Source organism: Schistosoma haematobium, chromosome 2 (genome assembly GCF_000699445.3).
Source record: "Schistosoma haematobium chromosome 2, whole genome shotgun sequence".
Classification (NCBI taxonomy): domain Eukaryota; kingdom Metazoa; phylum Platyhelminthes; class Trematoda; order Strigeidida; family Schistosomatidae; genus Schistosoma; species Schistosoma haematobium.
In genome coordinates this window covers 44,920,041-44,942,386 of record NC_067197.1, presented here as the reverse complement: position 1 = coordinate 44,942,386, position 22,346 = coordinate 44,920,041, and the positions used below count along the sequence as shown (strand labels likewise).

The following is a 22,346-nucleotide window of genomic DNA, read 5'->3' as shown; positions in this document are numbered from 1 at the left end:
GGATAAGTACTGTTCGGGGGAGTGGTCAGGAGTTTCAGTCAAGGAGCTTTCAAGGCTAGGAATGGTTGTCGTTGAAGAGGAGTGTGTCCCTTTACCGGGTTGGAGCATGTGGAGGATGGTCTTAAAAAGAGAGATTATCACCCTCAATCGTTGGAGGTGCCACTGCAACACTGTTGAGCGAGGAGGGGCTAAAAGGATAAGGTAGTTTATATGTCGATATGGAGGGAGTCCGCATAGTTGTGTGGGATTTCCTGACTCGGATAGTGTCTAGAACTATTGGGTGGTTGCCAAAGTAGGCCAATGCTGTGATATTCTTGTGTGCTTTGGGCCATTTACCCTTGTAATGTGTAGTTAAAGAAAGTTGCATGTTTCGGGTTAGGAGTGCGGAGTCGCCTGGTATTATTTCCAAGAGAACTGTTTGTGTTGTGTGCGTTTATGTTCTGATTCTTATCACTTTTAAGGTTCACACCGAAGAAACTTCAAGTGTCATGAGTATGTGTGGTACCAGACAGTCGTAGCCTGACGTTAGGATGGATGGGTACTGTCAGTCCACCATGTGCGTTTAAGGGTCTTCTACTGCCGCAAGCAGATTAATTTCGTGTGCTGAGGGCACTGGGGTGCCTGTGGGTTTCCTCAGAGGGCCTAGCATTGTTTCGTAATTCGGTCACTGAACGGTTAAATCTTCTAGAACAACTTTCAGGATAGTTAATTCAAGAACTTTTTGATTTCTTATCTGAGCCGCTAGGACAGTACTGAAGCACTAAAGGTGTATAACTGGATTGAGATCCGGAGTTGGGCGTTTGAGTTTAGGATGAGTAATTGCAGTTGTTTCGTGTGCGGTCTTGATCTTAGAACTAGCAGATGCACGCGACGTGCCATAGTTTTCAGGAGGGCAAGGGAATGGGACTTTAGGGTTTGAGCAGTGGCCAAATTTGTGGCTGTCGCTAGCGCGTATACTGGGTTGATTGGTCTGCAGTTCATTGGTAATTCAATTTTGGATGGTAGTCCTGTCATGGATGATTTTTTTAAATATCGAGATACGCCTAAGTAGTGAGTGACCATTGATTAGATGACTAGCCTCTGTTATACTATCGAACTGAGATGAATAGGAGAGGAAACTTTAGTCTGTGCTTTACATAATCTTCGTGATACAGACCAAGATCGCAGCAATTCACGAACTTTAAGTTCTCACTATCAGGCATATTATATAAAATGACATTTTGCATGCAATTAAGTGACTTTGAAAATATAACCAGTGAACAGGCTGCCTGGTAATATGACAGCGACCAACTCCAGAATCCTTACTGTCCAAGGAGACGGCACTAGATTATAAATATTTTATTGCTAAAGTGTCTTGAAATATAGGTGTGAAAAACCTAGGCAATGACAATAAATCTATGTAAAATGAGGTCAGTTTTATAGTAAGATTATGAGATAATATATGATATGTCAATTGAAAAAGCTAACGTCTGTGTCCATAAGTTTCGGATTAATTCGAAAATTTAGGATGAGAAAAAAGTTGAATTCAAATCAATGTGCCCAATCGAATAGCCAGACGGAATACAAACCGAAATGACTTTTTAGTCGCCGACTATAATAATCCCAACCAGTTAGTTAAAGACCTCGTAATTTGGTGGAAGATAGCAAGATTCAAATGGTTCAAATGGTTGTGGACGGAATAGAAGAAGCTTTCGCTTAACAGGCTTCCGTGTCTAGTAGCAGGGGATTACCGAACCCTCCAGGCAGGAACCTAGGTATGTTAACAATAAAAGAGGAAAAGAAATTATTAATCATAGTGCGATACTATCCTTAGTCCTTAAGAATAGATCAAGTTACCTCTTAGAGGACTCCTGGGAAGTCCCTTGGACTAGCTCGGCCTGCAGCGAATTCCAACATTTGACAACTCTTAAGGGGTAGAAGTTCTGTCTACATTCTGTTCTGCCATGTTGTGTCTCCAGTTTTTGGGTGTTACCTCTTAGGTTAGTGTTGGAACTAAGCTTAAATAGGTGTTTGAGAGGATGTCCAGAAGTGTTAAGGATACTATAAGCCATCAGAAGGTCACCTCTAAGACGTCTATACTCTAATGGGTAAAGGTTAAGTGAATGGAGGCGCTCTCCGTAAGGTTTAAATTTGAGTCCTCGAACTGATTTCATGGCTCGACGTTGGATACGCTCCAGAGTGTCCTTATCCTTTTGGAGTGAGGTGGGAAATACTATGTTTCTGTACTCTAAATGGGGACGGATAAAACTATTGAAGATTACATGGAAAGTTTTTCCATCAAACTGGCCAAAAATGCGCTTCAATGTTACCAGTGCAAGGTTTGCTCGGAAGGCATTTTTGTCACAGTTAGCGTAAGACCTTAAATTATAGGGCACCAGGACTCGTGAGATTAATAGTACCTATATTTGTCAAAAATATCTAATATGGTGTTTATTTGCAGAAAGACAGTGACATGACGATTTTGACAGAGTACTGAAAACCAAGACCAAAACAAAAAAAAACACTGAATGAGATTGGTAGCGTAGTTTCGGATGTTGCGCTACTATAGTGCTACAGAGGAGTAGCCGAATCTTATTTACTTGGATCTAGTCCACACAACTATCAAACGCAAGTAATTAAGCTTTTATAGTTCGAAATGTTTCCTCATGAAAGATAAATGGTTCTCACTTACTGGTGTCTTTGATAGACAATCTATAATCTTCATTCTTCTGTAGTATGTACTACTACCGAGTATACTTGGTGCGAGAAACAAAACCTCAGAATTAAACGATTTGGTCTCGACATTTGAAATTTCTTAGAATGTCTTCTCAGTCGATCAATTCTAGATAGAAGGAAAAGACATTATTACCGAAATCATCATTTAGTTTACAGTAATCTAGTTTAAATGCACCCCGTTACCTACAGTAAGATAAGAAAGTAGATTAAGACGTCTCGGTCTGCCCTCGTAAGGACGTCCAGAGGGACGTTTTATGATCTGTGTTCGTTGCCACTGAACTCGTTTAAGCGTATTCACTTCGTAATTAAAACAAGAACTCGCTGCTTGGATTCCATATTCTAAATGTGGCCTTACAAAATTCGGGCGTAACACCCTCAGTCATTTCGTCTAATTTGTGGAATGACTTGTAAACAGCCTGGAACATCCCGAAACCGTTAGCAGCGGCTGTCTCGTAGTGTTGAGGTCGTTGCTTATAATAACTCATAGGATTTTTATCACGAACTGACATCAGCTGTGATGCGAAAATGCTATTTAGCCATATTGATGAGTGGATTTTGCATAGAAATCCAAGACCCTGGATCTTAAATCTGTCTGGTTCGACCAAACATTATAGTCTGGCCACTCCTAAATCTTTGTAGTCTATTACTGTAGGTCACACAACTCCAGACATTGTGTAGTGATATAAATGGTCTCATTTATTTATTTGCATCACCGCACTTGTTAGAGTTAGCTTCTAATAAACATCTACACGTCTACTGAAACTTCGAATTTAAGTCACTCTGTAATATTTTATCTGACATGCTGTGTGTCTCCAAATCTTTGTCATCTGCAAAGAGTAGAACAAATGACTTTTTTACAGTTGGTAAGTTATTTACATAAAGCAAAAAATGATACGGGATTTTACCTTTAAGAATTCCACTCTTTACAAATTCTTACGTTGATAGAACCCCATTTACCCGTACCCTTAGTCTCCTATGATGTAAAAAGCCACTTATCCAGTTTACGACTACATAATGGATCTTAATAGTCTTGATTTTAATCAACGATCCCGATGAACGACATTTTCATGGCTTTATTTGGATCTAAAATACTACATCTACCGTATTACTATTACTACCTTTCGCTACAATTCAATCTTTTATTGCAACTAGATTTGACAAGCATGAAAGGTCTTTTCTGAGATAAAGTTGTTCCCTGGATAAATAATTATTCCCTTTCGCACAGATTAGGAAAGCCGTCTGAATAATCTTCCCCATAAGTTTGACGACAACACTGGTTATACTTACGGGTCGATAGTTATTGACTAAGTCTCTACTTCCCGCCTCATAGACCGCGTCTTTCCAGTTTCTTGGCAGTTCAAACTGCCCCAAAACCATATAAAACAGTGCGACCAGTGGTTCAGCAGTTACATCCACCAGGGCTTTCAGAATTCCAGGGTGAATGTCATACTCTTCTAAACCTTCAGCTTTTGCGACATCACTTCTCGCCAATATAGTCGGATTTTTTTGTACCAACAGTGGTGGGATTCCATCACTTCTGTGTTCTCTCTATATATGAAAGAAACCTTTTCGGACTATTTTCACAACTCTTAACCAATTGTTTTTCATCTGAATTTATGGCCTTACTTATCAACGGTTTGCGAGCGTTTTTAGTCTTACAATAAATGGATGCGTACTTTTCAGAGCCTGTAAAGATATACACACTCCAGTTCCATTTACAACGTCTAATAAGTTTCTTGACCTGTTTAGTTATCCATGGTAAATAGTTATTTGGCCATCGTGTTACCAAGTGTTGTATAGATAAGGACGTGACTAAGCTCAGTGTACCTTTCAATATTGACCATGCTTCTTCGATTGATGAGCTAGTATTTAATAACCAATCCGTTGTTACAGTGCTTTTCTAGATGGTCGATATATTTTTTCACACATTGGGGCGAGGTTTAACCTGATCATATAATATGTCATAAGCTTTAAAGATGAATCGCCTACAAATGCCCTGGTATGGCCGAGAGTGGGGAAAGTCCGCTCTCCCTCTCGAAATGCTCTCACATGGCCACGCGTATATAGCCTCTGCCAGGGAAGTCCTACTCACGGCCTTCTCGTGGCGGGGGTGTTGTTTACGAAAATGAGAGGACGAAAAGTGAATGTCCGGCGCTTTAACCGGATCCCAAACCAATGGTGCACATGGGCTCCAGTATCCTGCGGGGACAAATGGCGTATGAGTCAATCGTTGGTCATCGGCTACCATGGGGCTGCATCTCCTCACGATGCTCCACCGCCTTGTGGATCAGACCTTTAGGTCAAAGGCCCGGGGTGTAGCCTCCTAAGAAAATCACCTGCTTCGGTCTGGGCACCCGTACAGTATCACAGCCCACACATACACAAATATGGTGCGGCGCATATATATTTGGTGCACTCTTGTACCAATATTTATGTGTTCAAATAAATAAATTAATTAATTACACATGGATCGCAAAAACAGCGTGATCGCTATTTGTTAAAGGTGGGAGGATATTTTTATAGGCAATATCCTTAGTCGTATGATTAATTACTAAATCTAACAAAGATTCTTAGTTTGAACCGAAATATGTGGGTTCGAATACATGTTGTACCAAAGCATGCTCCGTTGCTGTCATCAGGAGCATGTTATTGAAAGTTTTCAAATCTTACGGTATACATCCCTGTCCAACAAGTATGGAGTGCAATAACATCCCCTAACGTCAGACGTCTGTTATTTTTACTCCGTAGTTAAATATGCTCTAAAATAAAGTCCTCAGCTGGGCAGATTAGCTACAGAAGATGACACAGAGTACAAATATACAACTTGCAAAAGTGAGTTCACAACTAATGACTCCACAAGTTCCACTATCATAAGATTCACAAACGAAGAAACTGATGTTTGTATTATTAGCTATGCATATAAGGACTCCACCCCCATTCCTTCATCTGTTTCTACTACTCCTTAGGTGGTTTTATTCCGATAACTCTGGAGTAACACCAAAGTCACGGATTAACCAAGTTGAGATCACAGCTACGATAAATGGCTTTAGTTCGTTCACTAACACTCCTAGTCCATGGAATTTATTTCCTAGACTATGATGATTTATATATTCAACTCATAAAGAGAACGATCTATTCATACAGGCCTTAGTAGCATTCACTTTCATGACCTGACTACTCGAAAACCCACTAAGCGGAGATTTTCTTCACCATGTTGTCCACACGTTTATATTTCAGCTAGTGCTGCCTTCGTTTTATTGTATCTTCTAGAGACTTATCAGATTTTACTCGAATTTTGGTGTTATCATGTCTTCAAGTACCAGTTAACAAAAGGTTTCCCTGTTCCTCCTCTAAATGCGATTTATATATATATATATATATATATATATATATATATAGCCAATTTCTGTGGTAATTAATATCACAAGCTGTTTTTATCCGCATCTCCGAGAATGTCTGCTTTTAATTTCTACAAAGTTAGTTTTCATGAGTGCTCGGGTTTTCAGAAATGATCAGCGTTTAAAGGAATTAACTTTAAAGGTTAGATAAATGTAAGTAGCTGGTACCCAAGATAGCACACTAATAGTCTTAGACAGATAGCCGCAATGTTCGGCTTGACTATTTATGGCGCTTGTTAGTAACAAGTTTTTCCATAGTGTTTACGCGTGTTATCAGTTTCCGTCCCACTAATGCCTTTATTATCAGTATAGGGGTTGTGGATATTATTAAGTTTTTGATTGAGATCATAAACTGACTGATGTTAGACACTAACACCAGAAAAATAGGTTTCTCATGTAATAAAATTCCATGTTTACATGTAAACTATTAAATATTAAAATAAACAAGTCAGTTAAAACATAAGAGAATGAAAGGTACGGATTTTGTAGGTTGATTAAGGTAAGAACTCGTTGTTTTAATGAGGTATAGCAATTTGGACCGATGCATATATGTGCCTGGTCCTACATTGTAGCTGACTTGCTGACTGAGTGATAAGCTTAAAATATTTCATTTGTAAGTAGTATAGATGTTTACTTATTAGATTAGATAATTTACTCAAGAACACATTTTTTTGTTTTCTGTTTAACTTTTCTTTCCTTTTTCTCTTTTTTTTATAGAACTAAAATTGTACTGATTCATATTACGCACAATTTGTTACTGTAATGGATATCGAAATTGAATCAGCTGAGTAATAATACTATTCCATTATAAATGATATAACTGGTTTTCTTTGTTTCTAGTGTGGTACGTCTAATAGAACAATATTTAAAAGAAAGTAATTTACTACGAACATTACGTACTGTACAGGTAAATAAAAAAAAACAAGACAATATTGTTATCAAATTCACTTGGTGTTGTTTTACTTGTATCTTCTGATTGTTATTTATGACTGCAACACCAAATGAATTTAAACTTCACCCCATTACACAAGCAGGTGGCTATCAGGACTCAATAGCTAAGTGAATAATGTGATGATGTTTGAAGCGAATAGTACTAGATTCAAGTCACTCCCGGAGTGAATATCAACTCTGGAATGTGCGGTTACATCCAGCTGACGAATGTCGAATAGGACGAAACGCGCTTTGTCCTACATTCCACTGCTAGCCACACTATCTATCTTTTCTGAAAATATTGTTATCAATTTTAATATATACTTTTCTTTTTTTTACAAGGAAGAAACAAGAGTATCATTGAATACTGTTGAATCTATAGAAAATTTTGTATCAGATATTATAAATGGTCATTGGGATATTGTATTACAAACTGTACAATATTTAAAATTACCCGAACAAAAATTAATGGATTTATATGAACAGGTAATATTTATTGTATAGTATTTTAACTAAATGAAAGATTATCATTGAATTAATAGAACTTCGTGATATTGGTGCAGCTAGATCAATACTTCGACAAACTGAACCAATGATTACTATGAAACGTACACAATCTGATCGTTATACTCATTTAGATAATCTTTTGAATCGATCATATTTTGATCCAAGAGAGGTAATTCAATTTATTTTGAAAATAATATATATATATATTGTTTTTCTCAAGGCTTATTTAGATGGTCAATCAAAAGAGAAACGTCGTCAAACATTGGCTAGTTCATTATCAGAAGAAGTGAGTGTTGTAGCTCCATCACGTTTATTGGCATTACTTAGCCAAGCGCTTAAATGGCAACAACATCAAGGATTATTACCACCTGGTACAGCAATTGATGTATTTCGTGGTAAAGCTGCAGTACGTGAACAAGAAGAAGAAAAACCACCTACTAAATTGTCTACTGTTATACGAGTAAGTTTATGTTATGCAGTATATGGAATGTGAATAATTTAACTTTACTAATCTTGACAACTCAGTTGATTCAAAGTTAACTTAAAATGAAGAAGCCATATGCATCTGTTTCTTTTCGTAATAAAATTTAAACATATGAGCCTATTTGTGTATGAACCTTGCTCTGATTATAAGGGTTAATGCTACTATTCGGTCGTCCAAACTCTAGTATATGGGACGGAGTTCAAACTTGGGACTTAGCGGCTGAAAGACGAACAACTTAACCACTGAGTCACTACTCCACATCTGTTTTATAACTGCTCATAAGTTTAAACTTGATCTGTGAATGTAAGGTTTATTTTATCAATTTAAGTGATTGAGAATATTTGTAGCTCATGATCAAGTTGTTTGTGTCCTATTCTGTGTGATGGGCAGTGAAAGCTTCACAACTAAACCATCCAGTATGCAAAAAAGAATATCAACATATTTCATCTGGATATATCCAATTGAACCTGAGACGTAATGTGGTGTATGCTACTTATATCTGTCGGTATAAATAGTATGTAACCAACAGTCAGAAGTTGAATGCCTGTCAAAAGAAGGTAAGGAAGATTAAATTGAAGAAAACAAAAATGGAAACATAAAGGAATTGAGAAACAGAAGAATCATAAGAGATGTAAAGGATAGTTGATAGAAGATTTGCAAATGAAGTATTTAATGTATAGTTTTCACAATTCGCATTAAACAATTAATTGGTCTTCGTTAACTACAGTAATACTGATGATCAAGCTTAGATGAGTGATTTGACTCTAATATAAATTATATTCTTTCTTGTACATACCCTATTTAGTTTCAAGAAACAGATTCTTAGATCTTCCAGTCATTATCCAGGTATAAATTTGATAGTCCATACTTCTCAAATTCGTTTATCCCTTCAATAAAAGATTATTTAGATTTTTGGAAGTAATCATAAACTTGTTAAATAACTCTCAATGAATCTTGTACAGATGCTTTTAAACACTATGATTCTTTCTTTGTTGCTGCCTGCTCTTGTGTCCTGTGATAGGCTTTTTTCCCCATTATCTTTGGTAATTTGTTATTATTGTATTGTAGGTAGTTCAAAAGTGTCATGTCGAATGTGCCAGATTTAGTCCAGATGGTCAATTCTTAGTGACTGGCTCAGTTGATGGCTTTATTGAAGTATGGAATTTTACAACTGGGAAGTTAAGAAAAGATCTAAAATATCAAGCTCAGGTAATTTGGATACTTTTTTAAAACCAATGTATGATATCAATAAATCGGTGAGGGGTTTTGTGAATATTATGGTAATTTTAATAGTTGGATCCATGAATACCGTTAGATACCGGCTAAGTGGTCTAGTGGTTAAGCGCTCGCGTGCGAGATTGATAAATCCTGGGTTTGAATCTCGCGGGGCGGGATCGTGGATCCACACTGTTGAGGAATCCCATACTAGGGCGAAACGGCCATCCAGTGCTTCCAGGTTTTCCATGGTGTTCTGGCTTCAATTGATTCATGGATTCGACTATTAAAATATCAATAAATGCCAGTTAAACTGCATTATTCTATTAATTTAAATCAGTGATTAGGGGAAAATGTACAGTTATGGATTCCCTAGTAGCATATGGTAGTGTAGTTGTTGAGTTGTGAAAATAAAATGTATTACTTTAGTTCAGTAAATGAGCTATTACTTTTTAACATAGCTCAAGATGTCATTAAATGGACTCTGTGATCCTCCTTGTGACTTCCTTTGTCTACCTCTAGCTTTCTTTCAATTGGCTTATATGACAAACAGTGATGTACGTTGATGTTAGGGAGCATGATAAACATAACATAACTATATAATATCAGAAGGGGTTTTGTGGATACTATATTAATTTTAATAGTTGAGATCATGAGTCAATTTGGAACTAGACCACCATGGAAATCCTGGAAGCACTGAACGGCCGTTTCGTCCTATTGTGTGACTCCCCAGCAGTGCACATCCAAGACCACGCCTCGCGAGATTCGAACCCAGGACCTTGCAGTGCTTCCAGGTTTTCCATGGTGGTCTAGCATCAATTGACTCATGATCTCAACTGTTAAAAATAACTATATAAGTCTATATAGATGCACAGCCTACGGATAAACTTATACCTAAACTCAGCATGATAATTTTATCATACACTTATTATGATTATTGGCTTTATTCAGTATTATATTTTTGGTACAATATAGAATTCTCAGTACAAAGTATTTCAATAAGTTTCTTTTTCTTATTTCTTGATCGACCCTTTCAATAAATCTTGAATGGTCGCCAGTTAGCTGCTAGCAGTTCAGAAATCAACATCTAAATAATCTATATTCTTTTCGATGTATATTGACGGCCATCATAATGTCTTTGATTGGGCTCTTTGATAACTTGTACAGTGAAAGGTTGTAAATTTTTCACAAACGTACTTGAGTAGGTTATACAATTAATTGACATAATGATGTGTTAAAACAAACATGAAAACTTGTTGACATATTTAGATGTCAAGAACAGGTAGCCCAGATGTTCTTGCAGGCCGCTTTGTTTAACGAGCATTGTTCTTAAGACACTGATGATCAAGTAGTTGCTATGCATGTAAATGTTGTTTCACAGTAATTTATGTTGCATTTTAATATTGTTATTACATAGTAATAAAGATTGTTATTTTTTAAGTTTTACTTATTTATTTAAACACATAAACATTAGTACAAGAAGGCACCAAGTAGATATGTGCCACACAAGTCACTTGATTTTTGTTTGGATTGTGATACTCCTCGGGTACCCAAATCAAAGCAGGTGGTTTCTTAGGGGGCCACACTCGAAGCCTTCGACCTAAAGGTTTGATCCAAAGGGCAATGAAATAAGGTTGGGAGATGTAGTTCCATGGTGTCCGGTGGCGCCATTTGTTTCTTCACGATCCTGGTGCCCATGTGCATCATTGCTTTGGAATGAGGGTTTTCCAACTCCTTTAGGTGGACCCTACGTGTCCATCAACCCGGTTTAGGCACTGGACCTAAACTATTAAATCATGATTTTAATTTTGTTATGGTCTTGATTATCCTATTGTTGATATTTTGATCTGTTCTGGTTGACATCGTGTACGAATTGTCTCGATTTAGTCATTTTCTTGCTAGTTTAGATGGGATATGGCCAGTACTGAAATCTAATGTAATTATTTCCTTTATTTTGTCCTTTTTTTGGCTTTGTTAAACTTCAGGATACATTTATGATGATGGAAGATAGTGTTCTATGTTTAACATTTAGTCGTGATTCTGAAATGTTAGCATCTGGAGCTAAAGATGGAACAATCAAAATTTGGCGTATTCAAAATGGTCAATGTTTGAAACGTTTAGAAAAAGCACATCATAAAGGTGTTACAGCTATACAATTCTCTAAAGATAATACGCACTTATTATCGGCCAGTCTAGATCATAGCATTCGGTAATTTGATTTTTTTCAGTACGGGGTTGTGGAGGCTATTAAGTTTTTGATTGAGATCATAAACCGATTGATGTTAGACCACCACAGAAAAATTGGACGCACTGAACGGCCGTTTCGTCCTATTGCAGGACTCCTCAGCAGTGCGCATCCACGATCCAGCTCGCGGGATTCGGACCTAGGCCTTCGGTCTCGCATGCGAACGCTTAACCTCTAGACCACGGAGATGTCATGCGACGGTTTTAATTTCTAACTCAACCAATCCACGAAATTGATTTTATTTGCTTACTGATACATTTATTTATTTAGTAGCTAAAGCACTCAATTATCAAGCGATTGATTGGTTGTGGGTTCGAATCCCATGTGAATAATGTACAAACTAGTATTTCGTTAACCAATAACTAAGATACATTGCTCAGTTCATAGAATTTTTGTGCAGTTTTTCAGGCTAGTCTAAATATCCTTGGTTCATAGAACATATATTTATACATAATAAGTGACTTGTTAAATTTTTTGTTATAGAGGGTTTTGGAGGATTGTCAGATTTTTTGGTTTTATACAGCAAATGAGTTTGATTAAACAATCAATAGGAACCAAGAAGCGCTAGACATCTGTTTCACTCCAGTCAGAGCTTATCAGCAACATCCATCCATTATTCCGGTGATCGGATTCAAGTCCTTAAGGTATCATGATGAGCGCTTAACATTAAGACCACTAAGTTAGGACTCAATGGTTTACATTTCTAACTTCAATCAATTTGCAATGTTATGCAATGACTACCCATTACCATTGATAATATCTGTTTTACAACCTTCATGGTTGAACTACACTGGTCATTAATTATTAGCAGCAGCGATTTGAAAGATTCTCCCGGTCTCCTACATTGTACGAACATTCCATGTACCTAAATAAATGGTTGCTCTGGTTGTCAGAAGGGGCATCGGCCTCGTGACTTCCGAAGGAACTCGGCTTTCATCATGAGGCGTCATAACTATTCTAAATGAAGACCTGACTCCCAGGGCAGAGTTTAAAAGGTTTGAATAATTTTCCTCTGGTTAACGTCTTTTTAGCGAGTTAGTTTTCTACGGGATCGGAACGCTAACCCCATGCCCAACTCTCCTCCTTTATCCGGGCTTGGGACCGGCAGTAGCCCCCGGCGGGACTCCAGGCAGAGTTTCATGAATTATCACCATTACTTCATTTTATGTAATCGACTTTCGGCAAAGTTATCTATATACTATTTCTTGATAACTACCACTTAATCGGTCAAAATTGAATATTTTTTAACAGGATTTGATTCTGTAGCCTGTTGTTTAAAATTCCAGTACTTCAGCCACTAAGTCTAGATGCTCCACACTTTTGCTTTATGCACATGGATTTGAATATATTCTAGCCGCATTCCACAAGAAAATAGACTAGTGAAAATATTTAACTATGTGTTAGCGTGGTATGACAGACTGAAAGTCATTTATAATTGCATTTAACTTAATAGTGAAATTAACAGATATTAGCCAATCTTATTTATTTGTTTGAACACAAATATTATTACAAAGAGGCAATAAATACATATGTGCCATACATGTCACTTGGTTTATGTGTGGGTTGTGATACTGCCCGGGTGACCAAACCGAATCAGGTGGTTTTCTTAGGAGGCCACTCCTGGAGCTTTCGACCTAAAGGTCTAATCCATAAGGCAGTGGAGCAACGTAAGGAGATACAGTTCCGTGGTAGCCGGTGATCAACAAGTGGTTCACACGCATTTGTTCCCTTAAGATCCTGGAGCCCATGTACATCATTGGTATGGAATCAGGGTTTTCCAACTCCCTTAGGTGGATCCTTTATATCCACCAACCAGTTTAAAGCGCCGAACATTCGCTTTTCGTCCTCTCAATTTCGTAAACAACACCCTCGCCAAGAGAAGACAATGAGTAGAACTTCCATGCCAGTGGTTGTATGCGTTTGTCCATGTCAGAGCATTTCAAGAGGGAAAGTTGACTCTCCCCATCCTTGACCGTACCAGGTCATTAGCGAATCTAAACAATGCAGAAAAAGGGAGATTCCTTATAGTATAGTATTTTAAACATTCAATAAATTATATAACCCAGTGATTTAATCAGATTGTTAGTGTTAACTTAAACATGACTCAATATCTAACTAAACATTGAATTTCGCGGTTATATGCTTAATCATATTATTATTATTATTATTATTATTATTATTATTATTCAGAATACATGGAATGAAATCATGTAAAATTATTAAAGAGTTTACTGGTCATACAGGTGTTGTCAATTCTGTAGCATTTTTACCTGATGGACATAATATAATAAGTGGAAGTGCCGATGGTTCTGTACGAATATGGTCAATTCGTTCAGGAGAATGTACAAATACATTTAAGGTATATATTCTCTTTATATATGCAAATCTATTTATTATTTTGTTATTTTTTGTTTTTATAAATTTCACCGTTGATTTACTTCTCCGTTTTACCTTAAAATTATATCACATAATTCATCTTTTATATTTGGTTCTACTGGAGGATTTTGATCGTGGAACAGCTGAGTGAACAACTTCCATGTTAGGTTTATAGTACTTACCAAAAGTAAAAAATCGATTGATGAGTTTACAAGTCTTCACTGGCTGATGTGCTTAAGGTGTGTTCTGTTAACTGATCATCATTTATCTTGACAGTGGATGTTGACTGGTGTACGAGTAGATTGAAAAGAAGCTAGGAACAACCATACTAAGATATATAGTCAGTTCATGAAGCAAGTCATTGACTATTAAACTTCATCATGTAGGCAGGTACATACTACCTGGTTAGAGTCCAAGCAATAATAGTGATCATTGGCTAGGCACTTTAGATGACATGATTCAGAATGGTCTTCAATGGCACAGACCCATTCACTGTTTATCTTCCTCTCGGCTGTGAATTCCAATATCCCTTCGTACAGACCTTTTCACTCTGTCTTTTCCAATCATATTTTCAATGGTTACTAATCCCATACCTGATTCTCGGTTATTTATTTGAATAAATAAATACTGGTACAAAGGAGCACCGATTACATATGCGTCACGCAATCCACTTGATTTGTGTGTGGGTTGTGATACTGCAGTGAACAAGAACACCAGTGGGGACAATCGAATGTTTTTAACACAAAATTACAGGACCTGTTAATAAAATCTAACAATCAAATAGTAAATACGTAATTAACAAAATGTCCATCGACTGTCTCAAAATGACTCAGACTTCATTGTTCTTGCATTTTCATACAAATTGCATTCTGTTTCCGTTCTTTACTGTTCGATCCTCTTGTCTCTCTGCTTCCAGACCTTCTGTTCACGACTAACATCATCTAATACTTATGTCAATATAAGTAGCACACACACCACAATACTACCAGGTTTCCCAGATCGGTTTTCTTAAGGGGCTACACCACGAGCTTTCGACCTAAAGGTTTGATCCACAAGGCATTAGAACAACGTAAGGAGATGCATTCCCATGGTATTCGGTGACCAACGATGTGATTATCGGTTTGGAATTAAGGTTTTCCAACTTTCCTAGGTGGATCCTCCATATCCACCAACCACGTTAAAGCGCTGGACATCCGCTTTCCGTCCTCTCAATTTTGTAAAAAAAAACACCCGTGCGGCAAGAATGTAGCGAGTAGGACTTCTCTGGAAGTCGTTGTATACACATGGTTATTTGAGAGCATTTTAAGAGGGAGAGCGGACTCTCCCCACCCTCAGCTTTTGGGGGCCATACCTTGATTATCTGATGATCTTATAGATGTTATTTTGGCAAGAACCATTCCGATTGAATATCAACAGAAATGTTACCGTTTCTTTTGGATAAAGTTTTTCTTCACGTACTTCTGTTTTCGTTTGAATAAAAGGGTTTAAGATTGAATGAAGTAAAAAGAAACAGTTCTCAGGATTTAGTAAATTCGAGTTTTAAATCATTATATCATATTCTGTAATCATATCAAACTGTTTATCGAAGTACCAGTAATTCACCTCTGGTCTATGATCTTATCACGAAGGTATTGATTGTTAGAAATAGACATCCAATAGAACTTCTGCATTTCAATACATGCTAATCCCGCTATGACGAACCACATGAGGGATGTATTGAGAAATGGATTATTACCTGAAAATTCTATTATTATCTAGCAAAAGAGATTTTTTATAGTTACCACTTTAAATTTATAAACTATATGTGTATAGTCAAATCAGGATCTACATAATCTCATTTCTAATGATTAAGCGCCTAGCGCAAGACTGATAGGTTTCGGGTTCGAATCTCGCGGGACCGTGGATGTACACTGCTGAGGAGTGCCATACTAGGAAGAAATGGCCATCCAGTGCTTCTAGGTTTTTCCATGATAGTTTAGCTTCAATTGACTCATTTCAACCAGTGAAGTTTCTAATGATTAGTTACAAAAGAAACATACAAAAATTCTATAGATGCTTACATATTTTTCATTATATTAGTTTGTTGATAAGGGGGGGGGCAATATTGAATCTTTAACTTTCTTTTATCATTCTAGAAGTTAATGATCCATAGTGATTGAAGGAAGAAGGATAAGTTCATTTAAAGAGAGTATGATTTTTCATTCACTTATTGCATTTACATTCAAATTATATCGTTAAATCAAGATGAATAACAATAATCTTTTCATTTCTATTTAATAGGCAATATCTGGTTTAGTTGGTCATGAAGTATCAATTCATTCAGTTCATTTAATGCCTCGTAATACAGATCAATTTGTTGTAGCTAGTCGTTCTAATACAGTTGCTATAATGAATATGCAAGGACAGGTAGATATTGTATCATTGTATAATTTCAAAAATGTATTTTTCAAATCTCAACAAATGAATTTGAAGTAAATTCAATGTTACACTTGGCAATCTGATCCAAACTTCTTCAAGGAACTTGTTATGATTGTGACTGCAGATTAGATGGCAGCAAATTATCAATCGGACCAAAGACGCATAAAACACATGAGAACAACCTAGAGTTATGATTGGTCCTGTTTTCTTGTCTAGCCCAGCCAGTTGAGTTCAGAACGCAAGTCTCAGTCTCTGAGATATGAATCATTATATTTCAAACATACTCTGTTTATATACCAATCAAACCGACTACAACGTACCAATAAAATATGAAACAACATTTGTACAAGAATTAGCCAGATGTGGCTGTGAATGAGAGAGGTAGTGATTAATAGACAGGGAATAATTCAAGAATGGAAAATCGTATAATAACAGTTCATAGGTTAAAATAAAGCTTATAATAAAGAGGAATATGAATATGCATAGTTTAGTTATTTAATCATTATACAATAAAAATATACGTTTAGTATTGGTCCATAAAATGATCCAAAAAATACCATTCATTATGTTTCTCGTGTCCCAACAGAACTAGATTGTCAAACGAAATGTTCGATTTACTTCATATTTATTTGCTGAGATTTTACAAATACAACATTCTTCCTCTTTAATATCTCATATGAACTCGGTGCCCCCAAATACTATGAAACTATTCGATCAAATTTAGACGAAAGTTCTTATTATACAACTTTATTGAACGTAGAAACTACTTGCATACTATGTTCTGTGATGTAAATAATCATGTTTTAATCATTGTATAGTGGTTGTGGAGATTGAGATCATGAACCGATCCCGCTCACGGGATTCGAACCCATTAATCCAATAGGTTAAGCGTTCGCGCGCGAGACTGAAGGCCCTGGGTTCGAATTCAGCGAGCGGGACCGTGAGTGCGCGCCACTGAGGAGTCTAACAATAGGACGAAACGGCCGTCCAGTGTTTCCAACGGTGGTCTAACATCAATCGGTTCATGATCTGAATCAAAAAATTTAATCATTGTGCTGCATATGTGAACTCATCATATTTTTTCAGTTTGAACATATGTAACTCAGTAAACAACGAGAGGTATGTGTATATACCTACTCAACTTTAAACTATACCTTTCGATGTAGGGGATAAAAGTATTCTTGATCTATTCATATGGAATTAGATAAAGTTTCTATTTGCTCAACCGAATAGTCGTCACATTAAAACTGTAACCATATAACAATAATCGGTATTTGGTCACATTCTAACTTAGCCTTAGAAAGTTGATTTCCTGAATCTCAAGCATCATGTATAGTCTAGTGGTGTAATTCGTATATTTATAATTACACTAACTGTAAAAATAGACAATCAGTAATGATGATAATCATCTAATGATTCTCTATCAGGAATCTAATCAACATATGGGATAGAAAGTAGGTTGACCATTGTTAATCGATTTCACATTTGTATTAAACAAATTGTCCAATCTTATTCATTCAACTTTTTAAAAATATTTGAAATGTTCAGATCAAGTCACATTGCGGCATGCACTATTGATGTTGATTGATATAAGTAGTATGTAAACATCAATTGAAAGTGAAATACCTGGTGACGGAAGGTTAAGGAAATCGAAGAAAAGAGAATGATTGGTGTGGAATTGAAAGAAAAATGAAGTCTGAGACGTGTTTACTGCGCAACAGTTCGTTCCGTCCTACTTTATGGCAGTGAAACATGGCCGGTAAGAGTAGAGGACATTCGTAGGTTACGAGTATTCGATCATAGGTGATCTTCGAAACATTGCTCGTATATCCTGGGACCATCGAGTAAGTAACGCAGTTGTTAGGAAATGGGTACTAGGTAAGGATGGCAAATCCATTGATGAAGTAGTGAAAGTTCATCAGTTGAGATGGCTGGGACACGTGTTACGTATCCCCAACCATCGACGTGCGATGTTTTCTGGTGTAGGATTAGGTTGGAAGAAAGCTATGGACGGTCAGACCGAAACATGGCACAAATCCATGAAGTCACCGACAAGTGGACTGAGTCATATTGGTAGGTGTAGACTTCCTGGTTGGGGACCGCGAGACTATATCAACCGATGGTTAGAGACGTTGAATGATATGGCTCAAAATCGTTTGCGATGGCACAGGTGCATCCATTCTTTGTGTTCTCCCAAATTCTAATCTTCTGAATTCTTCATGTCCTGTTCTCTTTCCAAATTTACTTCACTGAGTTATACTCCTTGAATAACATCTTCAAAGCCTAATGTTTCCGATTACTGCTTATACTCTCACTACCTCTACCACTGTGGGATTTGAATCGACAACTGCGTCTCTGTGCTAATGTGGTATGGCAACTCGAATTGATGTACATATGTACGAAGTTCCACGTAGTTACTGACTGACTGACATTTTGTAACTCACTATATGGTTCTCAGATTTTACTAAGATGTTCTCTGTGTGTTCTCGTTCACTACAATACTAGTAAGTGTTATGTATAATTACAAGTATGTTGCATAACAGTATTGAAATAATTCGAGAAAAACATGATTTAAACAAATGACATGGATATCCAAACAACCAATAACCTTTTCTTTTCATTTCTCTCCATATGATAATTAGGTTTATGATTATTATCCTTTCATAAATGTCTTACTGTTATTTTTTCTTCTCGATCATTAGATTGTTCGAAGTTTTTCTAGTGGTAAACGAGAAGGTGGTGATTTTCTGGATTGTACACTTAGTGGTAGAGGTGAATGGATATATTGTGTAGCTGAAGATCATTTGTTATATTGTTTCAATGTTGCTGCTGGTGGTAAATTAGAGCGAACAATGCGAGTAAGTTTATATGATGATGCATTATATGTATAGAATTGGAAAAGATAGAGTGAAAAGGTTAGTACGAAGGGATATTGGAATTCACAGCCGAGAGGAAGATAAACAGTGAGTGGGTCTGTGCCATTGAAGACCATTCTGAATCATGTCATCTAAAGTGCCTAGCCACTGATCACTGTTATTGCTTGGACTCTAACCAGGTAGTATGTACCTGCCTACATGATGAAGTTTAATAGTCAATGACTTGCTTCATGAACTGACTATATATCTTGGTATGGCTGTTCCTAGCTTTTTTCCAACCTACTCATACGCTTAATCTATGCCGATATTTTGTTAGACACCAACTAATCAGGCTTGATAAATTTACTTAATTGAATCAGTTGGTCGTCGCCCTTGAACATTTCATTCCTTTTCACGTGTTCAGTCATTGACACAGAAAGTTATGGAGTGGCATTTTGTATTTTGAGGTAGTGAAACGGATCCAGAACGTGCTGAAATCGCTGTTTAAGTTTATTTTATTCGAGTTCTCATCAAGTAGGATTATATCGTATAAGTATCTAAGTTGGCAAGCAAACCTCTTTATGAGAAATGAATTTCAGAATATTCAAATGAGGAAAATATTATCTCTAGAGAGGTACATCAACAACAAATTTGAATAAAAATCCAGATTGTATGTACTCTGGACAAATATCACATTCGGTCGACTGTTTCTTGTAAGCTATGAATCTTACAATAGCTTCTGAGATGGAATCCTTCACAATATTGATGTACTTTTTCGGTAGTCCTCTGACTGACATATATATTGCCACAGAATTACCTGGTCAACTGAGTAAAATAAAAGCTTCAGATCGAAATATACCACTATAATCTAGGTTTGATAATTATGCCTATGTTCTAAAACCTAATGAAGGGTGAGTTTTTGGCCAGTACATCAGCCGTCATATCTGAAACCAAACTGTATTCGGATATCATTATGTGCTTCAGTGTGAGTTATTTCTCTAGGATAAACTATATGGCCGATTAATTTGTCCCTGTCTTCACTCTTTTGACTTTTTCATCTGAGTTGATGTATTGAAGATGTTTTCCTTCACAAGTAAAGCTCATCAGAGTGCGTGCTCCTACTGAGATAAAACATAATCAGAGTCCAGGAAGGTAATCCAGTGGTAGTTACAGTGTTCTGTCGATCTATTCCAATGATAGCTGATGGCTATATGATATGTTTGTCCATCATACATCGATTTTACGACGTTGTACGGTCTTAGATTGTGATGCCTGTTGTCTAATTTAACACAACTTCCGCACATTAAAAGCATTATTATGTAGTTCGATATTCGTTCTCAGGAGGTCTTGGATGGTATTTTGTAGCAAGAACAAACAAAACTTGGTGGTGCGTTTAGGGATTGTTCGTGAACAGAGTGATCTGTTATGTTGTTAGAGGTATAAGGACATTTATCGCTTCACGTTTGAAGGATATTTCCTCCTGGGGGAGTTGAAAAGGTAAAGTCATAGTGGTCTTAGTGGTGTGTGACAACAGAACCCCTAGTATAATCTCTAGAAGCCGGTTAGACCCAAAATTTTTCTAGTAAGTTTTAGAGGAATTAACTCTGTGCGTTTTATGCCTTATAGTTGGAGACTGAAATCTTTGGGGTAATTTAGGGTGTAGCACTCCTACAGTTAACTTTTTCTTACCCATTCTGTTGACAAAAAGTAGCATCTTTACCGTTCCTGGTCGTCTGTAGGAAACAATTTATGAAGAATATTTTGGGCCATAGTGTTTACTTAACATTAATTTAAATGGACAATTAATATTATGTATTCTTCTTCTATAGGTTCATGAAAAGGAAGTGATAGGTTGTGCACATCACCCTCATCAAAACCTTATTGCTACTTATTCAGAAGATGGTTTAGTAAAATTGTGGAAACCTTGAGTAATGGAAGATTATGCTATTATAATGCGAATTCCGAATGTATATTATTGTTGTTTCTTTGTATAAGATACATTGAATAAATACCTTTCTTAATTTACTAAAATCATCGTTGTTGTAACCTCTGTGATACCTTGAAATCTTTGAACGTCTTACTATCATTTGTGATCGTTGAGACCGTATTATTAAAGTACTTTTGTGGAATGACGTGTTTCTATATATATGCACTACTCACACCAATAACCTCAAAGGTGTTTACTACGCTATCATTTCAATAGTTTCGTATTATTGTATGAACTAGTATTTTAAGATATGCTGAACACCCTAGTTTCGCAGTGCACCAGCTTTCTTACTACCTGTTTAGATATGTTGGACCGCTGATATCAATATCATTCTACTATCATTGCAGAAGTTGGTTTCCTATTCTTGCCTAGTATTCATAATTAAGTTTCAGGCATTATGTAGCTTGGATAAAAGTATTCCCGAATTACTTTGCAAATTTGTTGTTTATAATACATAAGCTTAGAAGCTGAATATAAAAGGTCAAATGCTGCTATCATTATGGAAGCCTCGCAGAATGCAGAGTATGGAGCTGTGGTTAGTGATTATGATCAGATATAAATGGGACTAGTCCATCATTGCGTAGTGCAGCTCGATTCCCAATTTTCTAGATATTAAAATGTATGTAACGAACAGTGTACGGTTTCGACTTCCTAGCAAAAATGAATTACAAGTTGTCAGAACAGTGATGATTATCGGACGCTCTTTGAATAAGACGACAAAATGTATTAGGGTAATGAAAATACAATAATAACTCAGTAACAACGTGGAACTTCGTACATATGTACATCAGTTCGAGTTGCTGTTATGACCTTGGATGTCTGGTTTTTCTATCACACGATTTATCTACCAATCCGAATACGACTTATACGAATCTTCACACTAGGCCAACCAATGACGTTCAACCGGTGTGGGCAGTTTAGCGTCCTTATTGGTCCTATGTCCTACGAGCCCTTCCACTTGAGTCCAGAACACAATACCAGCTTCCGAATCAAAGCAGATCAGACCAGATCGTTTATTTCAGACATACCCGGTTTATATATCAATCAGACAGACCGCAACGTACCATAAAATAGGAAATAACAAGTGTACACAAATAAGCCCAAAAAGTGGCTGTGAATGTGGGAGGCAGTAGTTAATAAACTGAACATAACTTAAGAACCGTAAATCGTACAATAATAGATTATAGGTCAAAATAAAGCTTATCATAAAAGGAAT

At 36.7% G+C, this 22,346-nt stretch overlaps 1 protein-coding gene across 3 annotated transcripts; it reads left to right on the top strand.

Annotated features, from left to right (window-relative positions):
• Positions 1-2,509: 2,509 nt before the first annotated feature.
• On the top strand, positions 2,510-21,944 carry SMU1_1 (Serine/threonine-protein kinase smu1). 3 transcript variants are annotated; one of them, XM_035730911.2, is made up of 12 exons: positions 2,510-2,611; positions 6,831-6,901; positions 6,954-7,020; positions 7,386-7,529; positions 7,567-7,719; positions 7,771-8,010; positions 9,103-9,243; positions 11,235-11,458; positions 13,685-13,853; positions 16,151-16,276; positions 18,991-19,146; positions 20,973-21,944. In XM_035730911.2, exons 2-12 carry the CDS (start codon positions 6,876-6,878, stop codon positions 21,069-21,071), a joined length of 1,545 nt encoding a protein of 514 aa, XP_035588634.2. In that variant the 5' UTR covers positions 2,510-2,611; positions 6,831-6,875; the 3' UTR covers positions 21,072-21,944. The 3 variants fall into 3 exon arrangements, with proteins under 3 accessions (XP_035588634.2, XP_051068549.1, XP_051068550.1); XM_051215335.1 differs by having other exon boundaries at positions 2,510-2,607; positions 18,991-21,944; XM_051215336.1 differs by having other exon boundaries at positions 6,831-7,020; positions 20,973-21,174.
• The last annotated feature ends 402 nt before the right edge of the window (positions 21,945-22,346 follow it).